Source organism: Chiloscyllium plagiosum, unplaced genomic scaffold (assembly GCF_037043375.1).
Source record: "Chiloscyllium plagiosum isolate Xiang-an unplaced genomic scaffold, Cpla_swu_hap1 HiC_scaffold_7, whole genome shotgun sequence".
NCBI classification, from domain to species: domain Eukaryota; kingdom Metazoa; phylum Chordata; class Chondrichthyes; order Orectolobiformes; family Hemiscylliidae; genus Chiloscyllium; species Chiloscyllium plagiosum.
The window spans coordinates 79,844,854-79,870,462 of NW_028270145.1; the positions used below are offsets into that span (position 1 = coordinate 79,844,854).

The 25,609-nt window shown below is 41.4% G+C and overlaps 2 protein-coding genes across 18 annotated transcripts in view; one reads left to right on the forward strand and one right to left on the reverse strand.

Annotated features, from left to right (window-relative positions):
* Positions 1 to 12,757, reverse strand: part of zranb3 (zinc finger, RAN-binding domain containing 3) — a 178,803-nt gene extending 166,046 nt beyond the window's left edge. The window contains exons 1-2 of one of the 3 annotated variants that reach the window (XM_043694035.2): positions 12,349 to 12,757; positions 1,884 to 2,064 (exon numbers count right to left, since the gene is read on the reverse strand). In XM_043694035.2, the coding sequence (XP_043549970.2) occupies positions 1,884 to 2,053 (170 nt within the window). In that variant the 5' untranslated portion in view covers positions 2,054 to 2,064; positions 12,349 to 12,757. Of the gene's footprint in view, positions 1 to 1,883; positions 2,065 to 12,348 lie in introns of those variants that run through there. The other 2 variants (XM_043694033.2, XM_043694038.2) reach the window with 2 other exon arrangements.
* Positions 12,543 to 25,609, forward strand: part of r3hdm1 (R3H domain containing 1) — a 187,450-nt gene continuing 174,383 nt past the window's right edge. For 3 of the 15 annotated variants that reach the window (XM_087989204.1, XM_087989209.1, XM_087989208.1), the window contains exon 1: positions 13,955 to 14,182. The gene's annotated coding sequence lies outside the window, so the exon portion shown is untranslated. Of the gene's footprint in view, positions 12,623 to 13,649; positions 13,737 to 13,954; positions 14,183 to 25,609 lie in introns of those variants that run through there. The other 12 variants (XM_087989211.1, XM_087989210.1, XM_087989212.1 and 9 more) reach the window with 10 other exon arrangements.

Genomic DNA, 25,609 nt, shown 5'->3' on the forward strand with positions numbered 1-25,609 from the left:
GTTATCGGTTGGCTAAGCCAGCATTTCTTGCTCATCCGTAACTTGGCTTCTCAATTCAGAGTCAACCACATTGTCATGAGTCCAAAGTCACATGTAAGCCATCAATGAACCAGGTGGGCCTTTCCCAACAATTTTGTAGTCATTGTTAAGACTCTTAATTTTTATTGGAATTCCAATTCCACCATCTGCCATGACAGGATTTGAACCAGAGTCATCAGAACAATACTTGGGTCTCTGGATTATTTACCTAGCGAAAATACGACAAGGACATCACATCCCCAAATATAAACTTGCAGATGTAACATAATTGTATATGTGCATTCCTTTGACATGCATAAATTTTCAATGATAAAACACTTCTGGTTAGGACTGTGCAATTGTAATGCTTAGGAGCCATTATTATAATGGCAAAACCAATGGCAATTTCTGGTGTCAGAACATGTACAGGGTTAAATGTGGAATTCGAAAGTTAATGTCAACGATATTCTGCTCTTTCACCGACTTCGCTCAAAATCCTTTAGGAGGACCATCAACAGAATTCATTGAACTGTTGAGACCTTGTCCCTTTAGTTGAAATATGTTTGCTATACCTCCACAAAAAGATTACATTTTGCTAATCAGGTGGGGCTGTATTTTTACCAGCAAACACAAGTTATGAAGAATGCTGAACAACTGTTGTGGCCGTGAAAACGTAATATTCTATGTGCAGTGTCAGATTTTTCCATTGTGGCACAATTTCCATCTCAAATACAGTCACTTTTTAAGCTCATTTAATGACATTCAGGCTTTTAATGTGCACATCCCAATTCATTTTATAAATTTTGCAAAAAGCAAAACATAACTGTATTCCTGGCTTGCCATCTGTGCGAATTCTTCAACGCGATTGGCTGCTTACCCTGTTTGATGAGATCACTATTGTTGGAGACCACATTGCAACACCACATTGAAATTCATGTTTAGAAATGAGAAGTGCATGCGACCTTGATTGATGGAGGTTTGTGGGCAGCTTTCTTTGAGGCCATTGATAAGCAATAATGCTTTGCCAATGACAACAAAATATGGCCATGAAGAAAATAACAACTGTACACCTTAGCTTCTGGCAGTTCAGGATATGTGGACCTAAAATGGACAAACTACTGGACTCTCAAAAAATTGTGACCTGGAAACAAGAAACCTTGTTGGATACTTTTCCTTTGTCAGCTAGATTTGGAATATTGCCAAAAAAAGAAAATCACACATAATGTTGAAGCTTTTGTTTTGCATTCATTAGGGCAGAACTGCAAGGAGACTAAATTTCAAAGAAAACAAGTTATTGATGTTCTTGTGATTCTGTTCGCAGGAGTACAAGACAAGCAGACTGGAGGTCATGTCTCTTTTTGCAGCAATACTCTCATTCTGTACCACCAATCAACCAGTAATATTTTAAATCACTGAAATGCCTTTTCTAAAGCAACTTCAAATATATCTTTAATGCAGTACTTTCACAGGGCTGCAAGGATAAAAAATATGTTTTATTCAATCATGGATGGAGACGTCACTGGCTAGGCCAGCAGTTATTGCCCATCCCTAATTGCCCAGAGGACAGTTAAGATTAAACCACATTGATTCATTTTCCAGGTTTGCCTCCCCCAATAAAGTCAAAATGTCCTAGATCCATTAGACACCTGATTCACACTTGACTATTTGATCTTGGCTAAAATTACTTGGATTCTCAAAGATTGTGTCAGGCATGCCCTTCAAGGACCAGGCTATCCAAGCAGATAAGTGTCAAGCATAATGCAGACTCCAGCCTCCTGAATAACAATGGCATAGGTAATCACAAAGTAAAATAGCATGGTGTGTTCTCATCATCACAAATCCAAAAATGATATACATTTGCTTACCTGCCATTTCTTTCAATGCCAAACTTGACTCCTTCTTTCTGGAAAGGAAGCAATCTCTGATTAAGTTTTTCAGGCAGTGTTGAAAGCAGAGTGTCAAACTCATCTTCTGTGCACTTGTTCTCAGGAAATAAAGATGGAGGACATTGCTGGAGCTGCTGGGATTTTTTCATGACTTCTTCAACTGCATTTTTTAAAATAATAGAATATAGATCAAGCCTTGCAATTGATATTTTGTTAAAAATATTTAACATATAAAGATTTAATATTATATCGCAAACACTGCAGTAACTGTTTTATTTTGATGTACAATAAATCCAAACAAACAAGCTCCAGAAAGGAAATTGGTATATTTGCAGGGCAATACTGTAACCTCAAAATCCACAACTAATTACAACATTGGTTTTGCTATAATCGGACTGTATATTCCTTTTGGTGCATCAAGGTACCTTTAATTATTTGGGGAACTGTAATAGCCAGAAAAATCAAAACAGAAATAAACTGATTTATTTCACCAACAAATTATTGGATATCCTTCAACTCCATCTGATTATATTACAAGAGATATTTTTTAAAAAATTCAATCCATAGTATCATGAAGGATTTGATCATCTAAGAATATATTTAATTCAAGGTTTTCAGAATAAAATCCGAAAGAACGGTGAATGCTGTAAATCAGAAACACAATCAGAAGTTGTTGGAAAAATTCAGCAGGTCTGGCAGCATCTGTGAAGAGAAATCAGAGTTAACATTTCAGGTCCAATGACCCTTCCTCAGAACTGGCTTTCAGCTTGCTTTCATATGATGACATTAATTGATAAAATTCGATACGTCAGCAACACAAAATTGCAAATTTTATTACAAAGTTTTGATGTCTTCAGCTAAGGATTTTTTCTGTCCAGCTAACAAAGAGTAAACGTTCCACTAGTATGTTATAACTTTAACACAAGCCTACTCCTTACTTAGCTACTACAGGTTTTCAGTCTAAGATACTTATCAATTTCAATGAAAACTAAAATGGACAATGATGCATATCAATTTCAATGAAAACTAAAATGGACAATGATGCATTATGAAATATATTAATTGTTTCACTTATATGTTTGAGATCCAGAATGTTGGGTTCTACAGAAATGGGACAGAGGTGAAGAGGAATAAGAAGAAATTAAGAAGATAGTCGTTTAGCTGGAACTGGAGCAGGGAACAAGAAAATGGGACAGATATCTTTGTTCTTTCAGAGGATGTAGATGTCACTGGCTAGGCAAGCATTTATTGTCATTCTTACTTGCACCTGAAATGGTGGTGCTTAGCTGCCTCTTGAGCAACTGCAGTCTGTATTGTGTCAGTACATCTACAGTGTTGTTGAGAAGAGTTCCAGGATTTTGAGCCCACAAAGGAACAGCAGATGATAGTTGCAAGTCAGGACAATTTTGGCTTGAAGAGTTTGTAGCCAGTGCTCCCACGCCTTGCTCTACTTGATAGAGATCATCTCTGGCATTCAGCTCTTTTGTCCATGTTTAGACCAACACTGCCATGAAGTCGAGAGCTAAGTGGTCGTGCCAGAAACAAAACTGAGCAAAGAGCATATGACTTTTGATAAATGTTAACTGGTCATGCTGTAGTGGCTTGTTCCATCGCTGAGCTGACGATCAAGAGTAGACTTATAAAATGGTAGGAGCAAATTACTGCAGTATGGCCCTATTGAAGAGTCATCTAGGCTCAAAATGTTAGCTTGCTCTCTCTCCCTGCATGCTGCATGATCTGCTGCGATCTCCAGCAAAGGTTATTTTCTTATAAAGTGGCAATTCGCCAGGTTGGACTAAAACTGCTTTTTGTGGACAAAACCTCTGGGCAAGTTCTCACAGAGACCCGGGTTCAGTTCCCGCCTCAGGCGACTGACTGTGTGGAGTTTGCACGTTCTCCCCGTGTCTGTGTGGGTTTCCTCCGGGTGCTCCGGTTTCCTCCCACAGTCCAAAGATGTGCAGGGTCAGGTGAATTGGCCATACTAAAAAATTGCCCGTAGTGTTAGGTAAGGGGTAAATGTAGGGGTATGGGGTGGGTTTCGCTTCGGCGGGTCGGTGTGGACTTGTTGGGCCGAAGGGCCTGTTTCCACACTGTAATCTAATCTAATCTAATCTAATCATAATCAATAGATACCAATGTTATAGATGTACTTCAACAGTTTGGCTAGAGGCATGGCTATGTGTGGAGCACATTTCAGTACAATAGTGGACATGTTGTCAGGACCAAAAGCTTTTATAGTAACCAATATCTTCAGCCATTTCATACACTAATGTGTAACTAATCAAAGACTAGCATCTGTGATGATGGAGAACTAAAGAAGCAAGAGATGCATCATCCACTCGGTACCACGAGCTGAAAATTCAGTCAATACCTCAGCCCATGCTAATGCACTGAATTCCATCCTCGAAGATAGAAATATTTAGGGAACTTCTCTTCCAGTACGTTGTTTAAATTGTCTACATCTGTTCATTACTGGATGTTGGAGGACTGCAGAAATTAGATCCTCTTCATTGGATATGGAATCACTTTGCCCCATTTATCACTTTGTGGTTCTGCTGCTTGACAAGTAATAGTTCACCATGTAGACGCAAATGAGGAATGCTGATGCTGTAAATCAGAGTCGAGAGTGTGGTGCCAGAAAAGCACAGCAGGTCAGGCAGCATTGGAGGAGCAGGAGAATCAACGTTTCAGGCAAAAGTCTCTTGAAGGGCTTATGCCCAAAATGTTGATTCTCCTGCTCCTCGGATGCTGCCTAACCTACTATGCTTTTCAAGCACCACACTCTCGAGTTCAGTACGTAGCTTAATTTAGTATGACCCAATTTTCTGGCATGTCTGGTGCTGCTCCTGGCATTTCCTCTTGCTCTTGTCATTTCATCCAGCAATCCATTCTGATTCTTGGTAAAGATAGATTGGGTATATGCCAGCTCACCAAGTTATAAATTGAAGTTGAATACAATAGCTGGAGAGGGATGGCCTAGTGGTATTATTGCTGCACTACTAATCCAGAGACCCCAGTAATTTTCTGGTCATTCAAATTTGAAACCTGCCATGGAAGATGGTGGAAGTTGAATTCAATACATATCTGGAATTAAGAGTCTAATGATAAAAGAGTCTAATTGTTGATTGTCAGGAAAAACCCATCTGGTTCACTACTGTTTTTTTTTAAAAAGGGATGGAATCCACCATCCTTAGCTGGTCTGCCCTACACATGACTCCAGACCTACAAATGTGGGTGACATTTAATTGTCCTCTGGGCAATCAGAGATGAGCAATAAATGTTAGCCTGACCAGTGATGCTCACATCTCACAAATGAATTTAAAAAAAGAACTCTGCAGTTGCTCATGGATGCTCAGTTTTGAGTCGCTAGGCTGACTGAATATCTATCCCGTTTATGACACTAGTGGTGCCAAACAAAATGATGGAAAATATCCTTAAAATGAAACCAGTACTTGGTCACCAGAAATCCCTCATGGTGGTCATTAAGAATATTTGTCATGGACTGGAAAAGATGAATTCAAGCAGTTTTTTCCTCCCCCCTTTTCTCGATTCCTTTTTCACCTGCCGTAGACCGTGTCCAGCAGGTCTGATCTTTAGAACTCAGCCAGTTCAGTCGGTAGTTGCTAATGAGCCATTCTCAGTGATAGACACTGAAGCCCCTAAGCAGGTTTGGCTCACAAGTGATCATTAACATTTATGCCACAAAACTGCCAGGCAACAAACATCTCTAAAGAAGAAATAAAATCTAACCATCTCCGAAACTCGATAGTACTTCCATAAATCAAATACCACACTATCAATATCCTGGATTTTTCTATGAACCAGAGTCTGAAGTACATCATCTATAGAGATACAGTACAATGGCTACAATAGCAGTTCAGTGGCTAGGAATCCCAAGCAGAGTAACTCAATTCTTGACCTCACAAGCCTGTCCATCATTTGAGGGGAACAAGCTGGGAATGTGATGGACACACTCCACTTGTTTAGATGACTGCAGTTTAACAACACAAGTTGCAAACATCGTGCAGGACAAAACAGATTTCCCGATTAGCTTCAATCCATCATACAACATTCATTCCCTCCATCACAATGGATAAGACAGCAGTGTAGACCATTTACAAGATACACTCCAGACACTCAAAGCGTCCTTCAGCAGCACCTTTCAAACCAGCAAGCTCTGCCACCAAGAAGGTCAAAGACAGCAAATGCATGAGAATATTCCCACCCTCAAGTCACCATTCTGACCCAAATACAGTAATCTCGTTCCTGCTTCACCATCCTTCCTAACAGGATTGTCAGAGGACCTACATCATATGGAATGCAGACAGTAAAGGCAGTGGCTCACTACCATGCTCTCTACGGAAATGGGACGGTCAACAAATGTTGGCCTCACTTGTGATGCCCACATCTCTAAAAGCAAGACATTTTTAAAACACTATCTAAACTTATCCAAAAACTTTCAAATAATTATGTCCATCCATCCCCATTGTCACAACATTCCTGCAATCCCATAAAACTACACAATTTAGTTCACCTTGTCGTTCCCCCATTCTTCTTTCCAAAATGGATCAATTCACATGACTCTGCATTATATTTCATCAATTTCGCAAATCTGTCTATTTCACTTGTCTAGGTCCATCTGAATTATTTATGAATTTTCTGTGTGCTGACTTTGAATTTTAGATCAATTGCAAACTTGGAAATCATGCTCTGTATCCAGGTCCAGATTATTAACAAAAAAAAGAAAAAAAAAAGGAACAATTCAGATAATTCTATCCAGTGGTCTCAAAACAAAATATACTCGAAGGAGAAATGCTCCAAACTGTACCCAGTGCCGTACAAAAAGAAAATCAACCCCTTTAACATGCTAACACTCCAGATGTCAGGTCAGCATTACCTCAAAACCTTCTTACTGTTGTTTTGTACATTTTATTGATCTGTGTGCACTGAACCAACATCTCTACTTTCCCTGGTTTTTCATTGTTCAAAAAAATCTTGGACCTATCTTTTGCAAAAAATATGACTGCCTCTTCCAAAGGTTCACCATCGAGTCAATCGAATTGCAACTCTTCGTAACATTATGCTCATGCATATGGTACCTGGTACTTCACAAATATTTGTATATATACAATGATGACAAATGGTTCCTTTTTTTAATCCATTCATGGAACGTGGACGTTGCTCGCTGGCCGGCCAGCATTTATTGAACTGCTGCAGTCCACTTGTCACTTGTTGAAGGTTCAACCACAGTTCACTTAGGCAGGAAATTCCAGGATTTTGACCCAGTAACCAGGAAGAAACAGCTATATATTTCAAAGTCAGATTAATGAATGGTTTGGAGGGGAATTTGCAGGTAGTATTCCCACATATCAGCTGCCCTTGTCTTTCTAGATAGTAGGAGTTGTGGGTTTGGAAGATGCTATCGAACGATCTTTGGTGATTTTCGACAGTTTGTCTTATAAATAGTATGCACTTCTTTTAGTGAGCATTGGCGGTGGAGGCAGTGGACATGATGCCAATTAAACAGCTGCTTTGTTTTGGATGATGTCAAGCTCCTGGAGTGCTGTTGGAAGTGTACCAATCTGGGCAAGCACAGAGTGTTCCAACATATTCCTGATTTGTGCCATGTAGGTGGTGGACAGACTCTGGGGATTCACTCACTGTAGAATTCTTAGCCTCTGACCTGTTCTTGTCGTCACTATGTTTATGAAGTGAATCCAGTTAAGTTTCTAGTCAATGGTAACTCCAACTATGTTGATAGTGGGGGATTCAGTCATGTAACATCATTGAATGGCAAAGGGCAGTAATTAGATTGTCATAGCATGGTATTTCTGTGGTGCGAATGTTACTTGCTGCTTGACACCGCAACCTTGGATATTGTCCAGATCTTGTCGCAGTTGGACGTGGACTGCTTTAGTATCTAAGGAACTGTGCTATCAATGACGAACCTCTTCATTTCTGACATTATGATGGAGAGAAGCAGCTGAAGATGGTTGGGCCTCGGACACTAACCTGAGGAACCCCCCCCCCCGAACACATTTCTATCAAAATTGTCACTCAATACCATCTTGAATACCTCAACTGAACCTGTCTCTACCACATTTACAGACGATGCATTCTGTACACTAGCCACTTACTGTGTGAAATACTTTTTTCATTTGCATATCACTTTAAATCCATGCCCTCTCCTTTATTTGTTTTACAAGCTGAAACAGCTTTACCCCATCTATCCTGACTATTTGAAATACCTCGATCAGATCTCGTCTCAGCCTTCTTCTCTCAAAGGAGAACAGTGCCAGCTTGTTAAATCTATCCTCATATCTGAAGCTTCTAAGTTCTGAACCATTCTCTCCATAACATTCACATTTTTCTTATAATGCAGCACCCACAAGATTACATATCATTCCAGCTGAGGTCTCACAAGTGTTTTGTCCAAGTCAAAATCACCTACCTGCTCTTTTTAGGAGCTTGGCTTTTATCTTAACATACGCTTATGGAAGACTATGGATTGACTTCAGGAGGTTCATGACATCCAGTCATTTCCATGCTAATTTACTTAAATGGTTCAAAAAATTTAAATTTGATTCACTATCACAGAATTCACAATAAGCTTACTCATAGGAAAAGGCCAGTTGGTCCATTTTGGCTGCGCCAGTGAAAAGTCAAGCCTCCAAACCCAAGTCCAGTATTTGGTCCACAGGCATTCAGGTTACGGCACTTGATACTTCTCTACAATGCTTTCAGTCATTGAGGTCTAGACCCCACTACCTTATTGTGAAAAATATATTTCTCATCTCCCCCAATAATGTTTCAACCAATTACTTTAAAATCTATGCCCCGAATCACTGACCTCTCTGCCAAGGTAATTGTGCTCTTCCCATTAATTTTATCCAGGCTTCCTGCAATTTTGTACATCTCACTCAAAGCTCCCGTCAACCTGTGTTCCAAGGAACAAAACCCCAGGCTAACCAAATCTTTCCTCATCGCTGCATTTCTCCAGTACTGGCAACTTTCTTGTAAATTTCCTGTGTTGTCTCCAGTGCAATAACATGTTTCCTGTAATGAGGTGACCAGAAATATACACAGTGCTCAAGTTGTGGAAGAACTAATGATTTGTGCAGTTCCAAATCTCCCTATTCTTCATTAACAAAGTAAACAACAACAACATAAGAGAAAAAAAGACATTGAACATCTTCCTAACCCACTTTAATGACCTGTCCAGTTATCTTTAGGAATCTGTGGACTCTCAGCTCAATTTCTTCTCACCTCTCCTAAGCCTCCCAGTATGCTCCCATTAATTATGTACTCCTTTGCCTCGCTTAACCTCCAGAAATACATTATCTCACACTTCCATGACCAATTCTTGGCTAAATCAACATAATTTTTTAAAATTATTGGCAACAGAGATGTGCAATAAATGCTGCCCACAGCCTCTGAACAAATCAGAGAGCTTTAATGTATTGAAGAGCTCATTTGCTGGATCACTCTGTTGTTATTTCAGATTACAATAAACTTTCTCACAGCAGACATTGCACCAACAGGTTCATCATTTCCTAGTTCATCTAATCTACCTTAAATAATGCAGTTATATTTTAAATTCTCCAATTAATAAAAAGGACAATTGATCACTTTGCAAGATTATAAATATCATCTTCACTTTTCTCATCAATTTTCTATAAAATACAGCCTTGTTTCCCGAAACAATTGCATTGCTTACTTTAAATAGGAGCAAAACACTAAGATCATAGAAACCCTACAGTGCTTATCGCATCTATACCAACCCTCCAAACAGCATCCCGCCCTATCACTGTAACCCCACATTTACCATGACTAATCAACCAGACTTGCACATCTTTAGCCTGTGGGAGGAAACTGGAGCACCTAGCAGAAACCCATACAGACATGGGGAGAATACACAAACTCCACACATTCATGACTTGGAGACGCCGATATTGGACTGGGATGTGCAAAGTTAAAAATCACAACACCAGGTTATAGTCCAACAGATTTCATTGGAAGCACTAGCTTTCAGACCGTTGCTCCTTCATCATAACCACCTGATGAAGGAGCAGTGCTCAGAAAGCTAGTGCTTCCAATTAAATTTGTTGGACTATAACCTGATGTTGCGTGATTTTTTTAAACTTTGTCCACACATTCAGTCATCCAAGGCTGGAATTCAGTCTGGGTCCCTGGCACTGTGCTAAACATTGTGCCACCACGAACAATATCAAGGATATTATCTTTTCCCTGTCCTGTGAAGATTGACAAAAGTGATTATTCAATTGGTCTGTCAATTCCTCCATTTGTAAATTATCCATATTTTTGGAAAGCCCACATTTCCTTTGATTATCCCTTTCCCTGTATACAATTGGAAATTTGTTGTCAGAGACCCTTTGTGCATTCTCTCATGCTGAACTTGAAATCTGTCCCATACCATTGGATCTACCCTATTCTTCACATTTGCTACCTGACAAGGGAGGAACACTCCAAAAGTTTGTACTTCCAAGTTTGGACTATAACCTGGTGTTGTGTGATTTCTAACTTTATCACATATGGGGATACATTTTCTTTAAATAAAAGTTCAGATTATTCTCACCTTTTGTTGACTATGATTGCTTTAAGTCGTAAGAGGGCTGTTATCACTTCAGGGTACATAGTGATCCAGAATTAAGCACAGTTCTTATTTAACCACTTCCAACAAAAATGTTTTAATAAATATTGAAATGAGCATTCATCCTAATACACAGCCCAGGTGGTAGGTACCAAAGCAAACGTTCAGTCAAAAATCAAACATTTTTCATTACATTCTACCTTTATATCCATGTGTAATACTGCATTAATTTCCTGGGTCTTGATTTACCCAATAGGTCAAGTTTTTATGACTACAAAAAGAAAGACAAAATGACAAATTAAAAGCAATTTAACCTCGCAGATCAAGTGCCCCTGCATACACGTATCAACCTGAATCATGAACTCTGTTTCTCTCTCCACAGACATGATCAGACCGTCTGAGTTTGTCCAGTATTTCCTGTTTTTATTTCAGTCTGATTAGTCCTTTCCTTACATCTTACAAAGTTTGTAAAAGTTTTAAGAAGTAGAACACTGATAAAAAATATCAGTGGTTGTTTGATAAGATACTGTATGAGAGGTAGATTGATAAAATAATGGTAAATAGCAGGCAGGGATTAATCAAAAACAGGCAGCATGGTTTCGTTAATGGGAGGTCATGTTTGACCAACTTAATGAATTTTTCGACAAGTTGACCAGGTATGTAGCCAAGGGAGATGTACAGCATAGAAGCAAACCGTTCGGTCCAACCCGTCCATACCGACCATATCCTAGATTAATCAGGTCCCATTTGCCAACATTTGGTTTACAGCTCTCCAAACTTTTCCTGTTCATGCACCTATCCAGATGCCTTCTAAATGTTGTAATTGTACTAGCCTTTACCACTTTCTTAGATTAGAGCAACATGCAGAAGGACAAGTCTGATGTCAAATACGGAGCATGATTGATCATTAAGATCAATGTAAGCTTTTGCAAGACACAGACAGTAGTTTAGGCAAATAAACATTGAATAAACCACCCCATGAATGGTAGTTACGTCAAAATTGCATTTTTTTTCATGCATTGTTCTTAACAATTTCACGCCGACATTCAAATCAAGAAAAGATATGAATGTTGTTTTAGGCACTCTATAATAGGCTTAATTTCAAAATTAGTTTTACACAGAAAAAGCAATTGAGTTACAAGCTGCCCAGATTTGAGAATACAGGAGTCCTTCAAGTAATGTAATTGTGATGTAGTTGACTTTTATTCCATGAATAGCATCAAAAAGACCCTTGATCAACAAATAACGGTTTCTAGCCAAAACGGTCTTCTAGCCCTAGCTAAATAGGGTAAGTATTTTTGAAAACGACAGTAAACCTGTCAATAAAAAATTCCCAATGTTGGCACTGCATTGTGACAGTTTGTGTCTTGTCTAAAAACCACCTTAAAGGAGCGTTACCACCCATTTGCAAAATGTCAATCGTTGGATGGAATATAACCCAGCATCAAATCTTTAATCACGACTTCATCTGTAAAGCTATGTTCCAATATAAAAGGTGATATGAATAGACTTCCCTGAGAATGTAAAAACCACACGATTATCATATGCGTAAACTAGTTCTGCGCCTTGCGAATTCATTCATCTCCTTCTCGGTTCAAGACAACAATAAATAGTTTCTACACGATCAATACTTCAACAAATCATTCTGGCGAATGATAACTAAAACTGCCAAAGTGTTAAATAAAATAATTTAGAAATAAAAAAATTGATATAATGTTTAAAAAAAATCACTGAATAAGTAAAACCTTTGAGTTACATTACAGCACCAAATTAAAGCAAGCGATGGACATATAATGCAAAATTTAAACTGGAAAACTTCATGACCAAACTTACTGCAACAGTAGTAACAGTAGTCAACACATTTCTTCAATGACGGACTGTTACATTGTCACACTCGACAGCAGAAGCGCGCTTAAAACACGTCAACAACGTCATCACGCTAGCGTGCTCTCCGTCATTACGAGTGACGCCGGACGTGATGACGAATTGCAGTGATGCCGGGGCAGCGTTTGGTTGGGGGTGGGGGGTTTTTCCTGTAGATTTTCGGGGCTGGGTTTTATTTTCGCCGGTTTTCTGTTCGGCCGCTCGATGAATACGCACGTGGATGGTGGGTAAGATCGATAGCGCGTCTGCTTTGTCGAGTAAGCGTTTTATTTAAGCCGGCCCTTTTTTTAAAATCCCCGGAAAGGGACCGGCAGGTTTCAGAGAGTGTGCCGGGACTCGAGCGAGAGCACCCGCTGCCGAAGTCTGACGTGATGGCGGCTTGACCCCGCCCTCTGCTGCCGCTCATTGGCTTAGAGTCACCATTGTGCCCGGATGATTGACAGCTGTCTGTGCTCCCATGGGGGGGAGGGTGAACGGTAGAAAGCAATAGAAGTGCGGGCAGAAAGAAAGCCGGCTCCAAAATCATCATCTTAATCTAATATAGAAGCGAACTTGATGTTTAGCCTCAGGATGCACAGAAAATGGATTTCTTTGGCGTGCATGCTACAAGATTAGGAGGAGTGAGGTTGCAAATTGTTGTCAGGACAACCTGTTGACATCCATCACATTATATGCTAAACCCATTATAATTGGGGATCGATGTAAAAACGCAACGGACGATTTTGATGAAGATTTGGCGCTCTGGATAGCGTTTGTCGAAAGCGCCAGCCAATGCCAATTATTCGTTAAATGGTGGATTTGGGAATTGGGAGAAATGCAAACAGACAATTAGTGTGAGAGCCGGGTATCAAACATGAATACACACTGCAGTAACCCAGATAGTTATATGTTTACCCATTCAGACATTGAATTATAATCGATCTCACAGTTACGTTTGTTAGTAGTTGTCCCGCTTCAGATATATGGATATATTTATAACAATTATTAAATACATGTACACACACAATTTCGCATTTAACAGTCCGTTGTGTACAGCGAGTGCGGAGTGACTTTGTGCATGAAATCAATTGGAAGCTGATTTTTGGGTGTATCCTTGTAAGCCTTTTAAACATTTATAATTAGAGTTATTCCAGCTTTGGCAGCTGCTACTGTGGCCTCTATTGGGCGCTGTCAGTGTCAGTCGGTGAGCGTCACTGCCTCCTCCATTTGGCTTGTTGGAGTTGGGTGAAGGGAGGGAAAAAAAGAGGTTGGGAGGGGGCGAGCGAGCGAGGAAGGGAGCTGGGTTTAGCCATGCTCCCGAATCGTTGCAACAAATCCTGTTGGTGGAAGGCCAGTAAGTATGTCTGCCTTTTTTAAAAAAAACTTCTTGCAGAGCTGATCAATTTAGTTTAATTAAGGGGTTGGTATATTTCGCGACTTCGGCGGGGAGGGGTTGTGGTTACCGGTGGTAAATGTGCGCCACGCACAGTGAGAAGGTCATCACTGTTTCTGGTGACGGACGAATAAAGCAGTCGCGGAAGCGACGTATGGAAAGGTTTGGCTGGGTAAAATTAGCCCGGCGGCCTAGTTTTCTCCTTTCTTCCTGCCTCTCCGATAGGCCGAAACCCCATCCATGCTGAGCGGGTGGGGTTGGGAGAAATCCACCGGGGTTGGTTTGGGGGGTGGATTTCGAACAGATAGTCCTTGTGGCCTTACCTTTCGTCTGGATGCACCACCAGCTCGTTGTATCGACTGTACTGTCGGAGATTTTCCATGTCTATGCGCGCGAGTGCTCAGCTATTGGGTGAGTATACGACATGTTTTAGGGCAGGTGAGAGTTCGGCATGGTTCATTTATCTCGACATTAATCAGACCAGATCAGAGCATTATTTTTTTTAATTATCTGGTGGCTTCCCTTTTATGATATAGAATTGATGAGATTTTTTTTAAAATTAGACAATACATAAAACAAGGGTTCAGTCATGCTAGTAAAATAGATCAGCAGTAAAGATAGAGAACTCGTGTGTATTGGACATAATCTTACCGCCTTTTCGCTAAAATTCGACTATGATTTGTGTTTTCGACCGTTTGAAAATAAAGCGACAGTGAGTAATGAAATAGGATTGGGGCTTTGCTATTCCTGATATCATACTGCATTTTTGAACACGACTGTCATTTAGTCGGAAGGAAGTTTGATTATGGTATGCTTTTTGTTAAAGAATTTTCGACGAGTTTTCTGTGTTAATCATGTAATTCAGTTTATCTTAACTGGAATTGCCCATCTTTGAATTTCTGTTGTTTTCACGATTACCTCACTGACCATTGGAATAGAAAATAGATGAATTGTGGGGCGGAAAATGAGCAGGAAGCGTCTCGTTTTCCTTAATTTTCGACAGAGTATAATTGTATAATTTTATTTATTAGCTTTACTTTTAAAAAGTGTAACATCCTGTTGGAGTGGCATGCAGTTAATCTTCATTTTGAGTGCGGTGCAAAGATATTGGCAAACACGATTCGAATGATATAAAGCGCCCAGACAATGGAACTGCAAATTATGTCTGACGATAGATAGCCTTGTTTTAAAAAAAATATTTGAGCAAGTGGAAATATTTAATGAGATGTAGTACAGCAAGGAGATGATATAACAATGTAAGCTGAGTGATTGAAACTTGAGAGCTTTATAGCCATTGAAGTTGTAAGAATATTAGAAAATTACATTAAACTGCGTATGAGAAGCTATTACACAAAATGCAAATATTTTGGTGTCCCCAAGTAGTACTAAACATTCTACAGTTTTGCTGTATTATTGTAGTTGCTATTTGTGACTGCAATAAGTTGCCTATATTGAAGCATCTGGATGAGTGCTTACAATGTCAAGGCATAGTGGGCTATGCGCCAAGTGCAGGTAAATGGGAATAGTTTAGTTCAGTGTTTGTGGTCAGCATAGACTTGAAGGGCCTGTTTCTATGGTGTATGACTGAGTCTGATATTGGATTAGTGGTGCTGGAAGAGCACAGCAGTTCAGGCAGCATCCAAGGAGCTTCGAAATCGACGTTTCGTGCAAAAGCCCTTCAGGAATAAAAGCTGAAGGGCTTTTGCCCGAAACGTCAATTTCGAAGCTCCTTGCATGCTGCCTGAACTGCTGTGCCCTTCCAGCACCACTAATCCAGAATCTGGTTTCCAGCATCTGCAGTCATTGTTTTTACCTGAGTCTGATATTGGTCTTTTTGCTCCCTCAGTGTAGATTTTATGCATAAACAAAGTTAATAATTTGACAAAATCGACAAATATAAAATCTTGCACATATGTATTTCAAGTGCACCATGTTGTATGGTGGTCTGAAATTGTGATAATGTCAAGTCTGTTTTCTCCTGTTAACTTTGGAATTATTGAGAATGGCACTGAAATGTTCACCAGAAACCTTTCCCAAAAGCCTTGCATTTTATTTTTGTTTAAAATATTTGCATACTTTGAGAAGCAGATCCCGAAGTGAAGGATACTGGCTGAAAACCTATTTTGAAATGTTCAATGCAGGAACATGGAAAGACTACTGGTCCTCACCCTAATAATTTCTCCTTTTGAATCCTCTCATTTTCTACAGACCAAAGGGGTAGCCATGGGCACCTGCATGGGCCCCAGCTATGCCTGTCTCTTCAACAAGTACTTGGAACAGTCCATCTTCCACAGCTCTCCTATTCGCTACCTTTTCCTCCACTACATCGATGACTGTATCGGCACCTCCTCGTTCATCAACTTCACTAACATTCCACCCCAATTTTAAGTTCACCTGGACCATCTCGGGCACCTCCCTCCCCTTCCTGGACCCCTCCATCTCCATCAGTGCTGATTGACTCAATATGGACAGCTTCTACAAACCCACCGACTCCCACAGTTACCTGGACTACACCTCCTCCCACTCTGCCTCCTATAAAAACACTAGCCCTTATTCCCAACTCCTCCGCCGCATCTGCTCCCAGGAGGACCAGTTCCACCACAGAACACACCAGATGGCCTCCTTTTCAAAGACTGCAATTTTCTTTCCCACGTGGCGGGATGATGCCCTCCAGCGCATCTCATCCATTTCCCACACCTCTCCCCTTGGGCCCCACCCCTCCAACCGCAACAAGGACAGAACCTCCCGGTCCTCACTTTCCACCCCACCAACCTCCGGATACGTCACATCATCCTCCGCCATTTCCACCACTTACAAACGGACCCCACCACCAGGGATATATTTCACTCCCCACCCCTATCTGCATTCCGTAAAAACCATTGCCTCTGCGACACTTGTCAGGTTCACACCCACAGCCTTCCTGCCTCCAAACTATCATCCCCTCCTGGCACCTTCCCCTGCCTCTGCAAGAATTGCAAAACCTGTGCCCACGCCCCACCCCCAACCTCTGTCCAAGGCCCAAAGGAGCCTTCCACATCCATCAGACATTTACCTGCACTTCCACAGATCATTTACTGTATCCGTTGCTCCCGATGCACTCTTCTCTACATTGGGTAGACTGGGCGCCTACATGCAGAACACTTCAGAGAACATCTCCGTGACACATGCACAAAGCAATCCCACCACCCTGTGGCCGAGCACTTTGACGACGACTCCTCCAAGGACCTGCAGGTTCTGGGCTTCCTCCATCGCCAAACCCTAAACACCCTACACCTGCAGGAAGAAAGCCTCACCTTCTGCCTTGGGACCCTCCAACCACAGCATCCATGTGGATTTAACCAGTTTCCTCATTTCCCCTCCCCCCACATCCAACCTTCCAACTTGGCACTGCCCTTGTGACCTGTCCTATCTGTCCATCTTCCTTCCCACCTATCCGCTCTATCCTCCTCTCTGATCTATCACCATTACCCCCACCTTTATCTACCTATCGCATGCTCGGCTACCTTCCCTCCAGCTCCACCATCCTTCCATTTATCTCTCTACCCACTTTACTCTCCAGTCTCATCCCTGAAGGGCTTATACCCAAAAGGTCAATTCTTCTGCATCCCGGATGGTGCGTGACCTGCTGTGTTTTTCCTTGATTGTGATAATCCAGCATCTGCATTCCTCATTTTCTCCGAGTTAATTAAAATTTCTTGTTCAATGTTGTACAGTTCCTGAAGACCACCCTGACTGCAAAAGCAGAAACAATGTGGCCTGGGTTGTGATGCTGTCTGTTACTGCAAAGTACACTTTGCAGTAACATGTTCATTTGCGGTCTGCATGGAAACTGGAAGCAGTTTGCAATAGAATGCTCAATTTTGATTGACTGTTTGTTGGAGTTTTCTTGTATACTGTTTGTCTCTAAGATGTTGCAAGATGATGGCACTCAGCACTACATTTCAACAAGTTACCATCTTCACTAAATTAAAGGTGTATTGCATTCTAATTTCCTGTCATTGTTTTGACTTTACTGTAGCTTTGGCTATTTCAATTATTTTGTATTAACTCAGTGCTTCTCCTTCACATTTAATTGAATGAACCTTTGCTGTTGATTTTACTGATATACATTGTCTTCAAACTGCTGCCAACTGTTTTTAACCTTGCACACTCATTTGAATTTCTTTCAATTGTTCAATGGCATATAAGCGCTGCATTCAAGGCTGACACTTGTTGTCCATCCCTAACTGCTCTCAGAAAGGCGCGAGTTGTCTTTTTGAACCACTGCAGTCATCTTATGTGGGTTCCTGGAGTGCTGTTCGAGTCAGAGATGTTCAGCATGGAAACAGACCCTTCGGTCCAACCTGTCCATGCCGACCAGATATCCCAACCCAATCTAGTCCCACCTGTCGGCACCCGGCCCATATCCCTCCAAACCCTTTATGCATATACCCATCCAAATGCCTTTTAAATGTTGCAGTTATACCAGCCTCCACCACTTCCTCTGGCATTTTATTCCATACTCGTACCACCCTCTGTGTGGAAAAAGTTGCGGCTTAGGTCTCTTTTATATCTTTCCCCTCTCACCCTAAAGCTATGCCGTCTAGTTCTGGACTCCGAGCCCAGGGAAAAGACTGTGTATTTATCCTATCCATGCCCCTCATAATTTTGTAAATCTCTATAAGGTCATCCCTCAGCCTCAGGACTGGTGTTTCACATAGCAACAGTAAAGAAATGGCAATGCAGTTCCAGGTCAGGATGAGGTGCGGCTTGGAAGATAACTTGCAGGTAATGATGCATGCGTGTAACTGCTGTCCTTGATGATGGCTGATTTGGAAACTGTGTATTCAGCTATGCTTTTCATTGAGTCAATGAAAAGATTTTGTCAATCCTTCATGGCTTCTTTATGTCATCTTTCTGAAACTCAATCAAATACTGTCATATCTTTGCTTGACAACTCATCTCTTGTCATTCTTCACCAATTGGCATTTTTAGCACTGAAATGTAGTCACTGTAACATTGTAAACATGGCCTGTAGTTTCCTAAAGAGCATAATAATGGCATAAAATGTTTTCTGTAATATTAAGGGATAATTATTTGCAATGATGTCGGGGATAACTTCACTGCTGAAGAGTGTTACAGGATGAGGTCTCAGTTAAACATCTTATCTGAATGTTGTATTAAGAGGAGAAATTGAACTGACTGGGACTATTTTGGAATTTAGAAGAATGACAGAGGACCTTACAGAAACATACAAAATTATGAAGGGAATAGATAAGATAGAAACAGGGAGGTTGTTTCTACTGGTGGGTAAAACTAGAACTACAGGGCATAGTCTTAAAATAAGGAGGAGCAAAATTAGGACTGGGTTGAGGAATTTCTCCACACAGAGAGCTGTGAATCTGTGGAATTCCCTGTCCATTGAAGATGTTTAGGCTCCCTTGTTAAATGTTTATTAGGCAAAGGGAGAGAGATTTTTCAACAGTAAGGGAATTAAGGGTTATTGTGATGTGTGAGTAAGTGGAGCCAAGTCCATAAAAAGATCAGCCACGCTCTTGTTGAATGGCAGAGCAAGCTCGATGGGCCAGGTGGCCTACTTCACTTATTTGTGTTCTTATGTTCAGGCAGTTCAGTGGTCCTTCTGTATTGCAATGAAGTCTAAAGTAGAACAGCCAAACATTTTCATCTCAGTTTTGACAGTGGTTTCCAATTCTTGGGAGTCTCTTCTGACGTCTCTCTTGTAATTCAGTGCCAAGTACAAGGAAGGGCTTGTTTACAGGAAGCTACAGATCAGTTGGTTTAACTTCTGTTGTTGGAAAATTGTTAGAATATGTTAAGGACAGAGTAAGGGGAAGTTTGGAAAGTCAAAGCACAGCCATTAGAATTGGCATGGTTTTTTTGATGGGTAACTTGTCATAGTGAAATGTTTAGAGTTCTTTGAAGATGTAACAAGCAACATGGATTATAGGAGCCCTGTCAATGTCCTATGTATGAATTTCCGAAAGGCATTTCATGAGCTGTCGTACCAAAGGTAAGATCACTGAGGGCATGGGGTAATATCTTAGCTTAGAAAAGGATTGGCTAATCAACAAAGCAGAGAACCAGAATAAATGGATCTACTTGTGATTGTCAAGCTGTAACTAGTGTAATTTGATCCTCAGGCCCCAAGTATTTACCATCCATACAAATGAGTTGAATGAAGGGATAGAATGTACCTCAGCTAGATTTGCAGATGATGCTGCAGTAGCTGGGACAGTAGTTGCAATGAAGAAATAGGAAACTTACAAATCCCCATGGATATGTTGGGGGAATGGGTCAATACGTGGCAAATAGAGTTTGTGGATAAGCATGAGTTTATCCATTTTGGTAGGAAGAAAAAATTCAACTTAGTATCTAAATGGAGATAAACTTCCAAATGCTGGATCTGGGTGTTCTTCTTCATCAATTGCAGAAATGGAGGTAAAAATTGCAAAGTGTGTAACTGTACAAAGCATTGGCGAGACTGTTTTGGAGTACTACATACAGTTTTGGCCTCCTTACTTGAGGAAGAATTTAATTGCTTTGGTGGCAGTTCAGAGAAGGTTCACTAGATAAGTTGCAGAAATGAAAGGCTTGTTTTATGAGGCCAGATTGAGCAGTGTAGGCCTATGCTTGCTAGAATTTGGAGGAATGAGAGGAGATCTAATTGAGATATATAAGTTTCTAAAGAAGCTTGACAAAGTAGACATATAGCAAATGATTTTCCTTGTGTAATCTAGAATGAGGAGTCATAGTTTTAGGCTAAGGAATGGCAGATTTAAAACAGGAAGTGTGGAAGAATTACTTCTCTCAAGATTGTTAATCTGTGCAATCCACTACCCTAGAGTGCAGTGAATGTCCCGTGGCCCAACATTTCAACTCCCCCTCCCACTCTGCCGAGGACATGGAGGTCCTGGGCCTCCTTCACCGCCGCTCCCTCACCACCAGACGCCTGGAGGAAGAACGCCTCATCTTCCGCCTCAGAACACTTCAACCCCAGGGCATCAATGTGGACTTCAACAGCTTCCTCATTTCCCCTTCCCCATCTCATCCTAGTTTCAAACTTCCAGCTCCACACTGTCCCCTTGACCTGTCCGGACTTGTCTGACCTGCCGAGCTCCTTTTCCACCTATCCACTCCACCCTCTCCTCCCTGACCTATCACCTTCATCTCCTCCCCCACTCACCTATTGTACTCTATGCTACTTTCTCCCCACCCCCACCCTCCTCTAGCTTATCTCTCCATGCTTCAGGCTCTCTGCCTTTATTCCTGATGAAGGGCTTTTGCCCGAAACGATGATTTTACTGCTCGTCGGATGCTTCCTGAATTGCTGTGCTCTTCCAGCACCACTGATCCAGAATGCAGTGGATGTTAGGACAGTGTATAAATTTAAGAATGGGATAGATTTTTAGTAAGTAACGTATTCAAGGGTTACGGAAAGCAGTCAGGAAAGTGGATTTGAGGTTGGGATAAGATCCGCCGTGATGGTATTACAGAGGAACCTCGATCACCCGAATGACACAGGCAGGGAGTATTTTGTTCGGATAATCAAATGCTGGATACCATGGTTTAGCCAAGCATCGAGACTTTGCGATCTTATTCGGATAATCTGAAATTTGGATGATAGAATGCCGGATAATTGAGGTTCCTCAATAAATGGCAGAGCAGGCTCAAGGGCTGAGTTGCCGACTTCTGCTCTTTAGTTTTTATGTGCTTCTACCTATCAGGTGATTCTTTTCTGACCTCTAATCTGTGGCATGTAAGCCTCTTATTTTAAGCTTCTATGGTCATTGCTGCTCTGATCTTTTCACTTAGAAACGTAGAAAATAAGTACAGGGATAGCTTGCAGACTGCTCCCCCAAGCTCATCCAATGTTGTACCTTGCTCCTGCTTTCTCCCCTTTGATCCTTTTAGCCCCAAGAACTAGTATCTGAATCAATCTTGAAAACATGAGATATTTTGGCCTCAACCGATTTTCTGTGGCAGAGAATTCCACAGGCTCACTGTATGGGTAAATAAATTTCTCCTCATCTCTGTCCGATATCATTAAAGTGTGACCCCAGTTCCTGGCTACCCGGTCATCCTACGTTTATATTGTCTGGTCATGTTAGTATTTTTTAAGTTTCTGCAAGATCATCATCTTATTGTTCTAAAATTCCAATGAGTACAATCCTAACTGATCCAGTTGTTCTTCATATGTCATTCCTGTGAACCCAGAAATCAATCTGGCAAATCTTTATTGTAATCCCTCTCGAACTGCAGCATTCGTTCTCGGGTAAGGAGATCCAGCTGCACATGATACTCCAGGTGTGGTCTTATCAAGGCCTTGTATAACTTGCAGCAAGACATCCCTACTCCTTTACTGAAATCCTCATGGTATGAAGGCCATTGTACCATTTGTTTTATTCACTGCCTTCTGTACCTGCATGTTTTCAGCCACTGGTGTGCAAGGGCACCCAAAACTCCTTGTACCTTTTCCAATGCATTGTCATTCAGATAATACAATTGCATTCCTGTTTTCACTACCAGAGTGGATAAACTCATTTTTTCACATTAGACTTCATATGCCAGGTGTATGCTCACTCAGTTTTGTCCAAATCACACTGAAGCATCTGCTTCCTCCTCACAGTTCAATCTCTCACCCAGCTCTGTGTAATCTGCAAATGTGGAGATATTGCAGTTAGTTGCCTTCTAAATCATTAATATATGTTGTGAATAGCTGGGATCTAAGCAATGATCCCAGTGGTGTCCTACTAGTCACTGCTCTAACTCATTTCTCAATTTCCCACCAGTTTCCCCAATGCCATTTCCCTACAATCGCGATTTCCTTCAGTTGCTCCCTGTCACACAACAGTGTTCCCCAATGTTTTCGGAATATTATGTCTTCCTTCGTGAAGACAACCAATATATGTATTTAACTGGTCTCCTATCTCTTTCCTCTTTTCTGACTGTGAAGGAACTACTTTTATCTTCGCTAACTGTTTCTCGCTTTCCATACCTATAGAAGCTTTTATATTCGTTGAGTTATCTGCGAGGAAAAAGATCACTCGACTCAACATGTTTATGCTGCTTCCTCTCCGTAGATACTGGCAGACTTGCTGAGTTTCTCCAGCAACTTCTGTTTTTGTTGCAGATTTCTAGCATCGACAGTTGTCTGTTTTATTACAATTAAAAGACAAAAAGTCTCTGATTTTAAATTGGAGTGGATGAGAAATTTAGAACAGGACAGCACAGAACAGGCCCTTCAGCCCACGATGTTGTGCCGACCATTGATCCTCCTGTATGCACCCTCAAATTTCTGTGACCAAATGCATGTCCAGCAGTCTTTTAAATGTCCCCAATGACCTTGCTTCCACAACTGCTGCTGGCAACGCATTCCATGCTCTCTCAACTCTGCGTAAAGAACCCGCCTCTGACATCCCCTCTATACTTTCCTCCAACCAGCTTAAAACTATGACCCCTCGTGTTAGCCATTTCTGCCCTGGGAAATAGTCTCTGGCTATCGACTCTATCTATGCCTCTCATTATCTTGTATACCTCAATTCGGTCCCCTCTCCTCCTCCTTTTCTCCAATGAAAAATGTCCGAACTCACTCAACCTCTCTTGATAAGATAAGCCCTCCAGTCCAGGCAGCATCCTGGTAAACCTCCTCTGAACCCTCTCCAAAGCATCCACATCTTTCCTATAATAGGATGATCAGAACTAGACGCAGTATTCCAAGTGCAGTCTAACCAAAGTTTTATAGAGCTGTAACAAGATCTCACGACTCTTAAAATCAATCCCCCTGTTAATGAAAGCCAAAACACCATATGCTTTCTTAACAACCCTGTCCACTTGGGTGGCCATTTTAAGGGATCTATGTATCTGCATACCAAGATCCCTCTGTTCCTCCACACTGCCAAGAATCCTATCCTTAATCCTGTACTCACCTTTCAAATTCGACCTTCCAAAATGCATCACCTCGCATTTATCCAGGTTGAACTCCATCTGCCACCTCTCAGCCCATCTCTGCATCCTTCAATGTCCCGCTGCAGCCTACAACAGCCCTCTATACTGTCAACGATACCTCCAACCTTTGTGTCGTCTGCAAACTTGCTGACCCATCCTTTAATCCCCTCATCCAAGTCATTAATAAAAATTACAAACAGTAGAGGTCTAAGGACAGAGCCCTGTGGAACACCACTTACCACTGATTTCCAGGCAGAATATTTTCCTTCTATTACCACTCACTGTCTTCTGCTGGCCAGCCAATTCTGTATACAGACAGCTAAGTTCCCCTGTATCCCATTCCTCCTGACCTTCTGAATGAGCCTACCATGGGGAACCTTATCAAATGCCTTGCTGAAGTCCATATACACCACATCCATAGCTCGACCCTCATCAACTTTTCTAGTCACATCCTCCAAGAACTCGATAAGGTTCGTGAGGCATGACCTGCCCCTCTCCAAGCCGTGTTGACTGCATTTAATCGAGCCATGCTCTTCCAGATGGTCATAAATCCTATCCCTCAGAATCCTTTCTAACACCTTGCAGACGACAGACGTGAGGCTGATGTCTGTAATTGCCGGGGATTTCCCTATTTCCTTTCTTGAAGAGAGGAATTACATTTGCCTCTCTCCAGTCCTCGGGTACGACTCCAGTGGAGAGCGAGGATGCAAAGATCTTCGCAAGTGGCGAAGCAATGGCATTTCTCGTTTCCCAAAGCAGCCGAGGACAAATCTGGTCCGGGCCTGGCAACTTGTCAATCTTTGACAAAATTTTCAGCACATCAGCTTCCTCTATCTCTATCCATTCCAGCATGCAGACCTGCTCTTCAAAGGTTTCATTCACTACAAAGTTTGTTTCTTTCATAAAGACAGAAGCAAAAAACTCATTTAGGGCTTCCCCTACCTCCTCAGTCTCCACACACAAATTCCCTATGCTATCCCTGATCGGCCCTACTCTTTCTTTGACCGTTCTCTTATTCCTCAGATAAGTGTAAAATGCCCTTGTGTTCTGCCGAATCCGTTCTGCCAAGCCTTTCTCATGCCCCCTCCTGGCTCTCCTCAGACTATTTTTGAGCTCCTTTCTCACCTGCCTGTAATCCTCGAGAGCTGACTTTGACCCTAGCTTCCTCCACCTTATGTAAGCTACCCTCTTCGTTTTGACGAGAAGCTCCACTGCTCTCGTCATCCAAGGTTCCTTTATCTTACCCCTTGCCTGTCTCAGAGGGACATATTTATTCATCACTCGCAACAACTGTTCCTTAAACAGTCTCCACATGTCTATAGTGCCTTTACCATGGAACAATTGCTCCCAGTGCATGCTTCCTAACTATGTCTAAATCGCATCATAGTTTCCTCTTCCCCAATTAAATATCCTCCCATTTTGCCTAATCCTCTCCTTCTCCATAGCTATGTAGAATGTGAGGCAGTTGTGGTCACTATCACCAAAATGCTGTCCCACCACAAGATCTGATACCTGCCCTGACACCTAATCTCCTAATCTGTGCAGTTCTTTTCCACAAGGCGCAAGAGGTTAGATTATTGAAGATAGTCATGGCTCAGTTGGATAGATTATTGATTGATAAGGGAGTCAGGGTTATGGGGAACAGATAAGAATGTGCTGTTCAAGCTAACATCAATTAGCCATTAGGCTGATGGGATCAATTTCTGACATGTTGTATTTTTTTGTACAATTTATTCAAAGGAAAATATGTTGCCCTCACCAGCACTCATCACTTGCTCAGAACTGCTAGAGATTAAAAGCCACCTACTTTCTTTGTTATCTATAGAATCTTGTCATATTTTTTCTACATGACAAGTGATTGCACTTCAAAATAATCATATTAATCTGGAGATA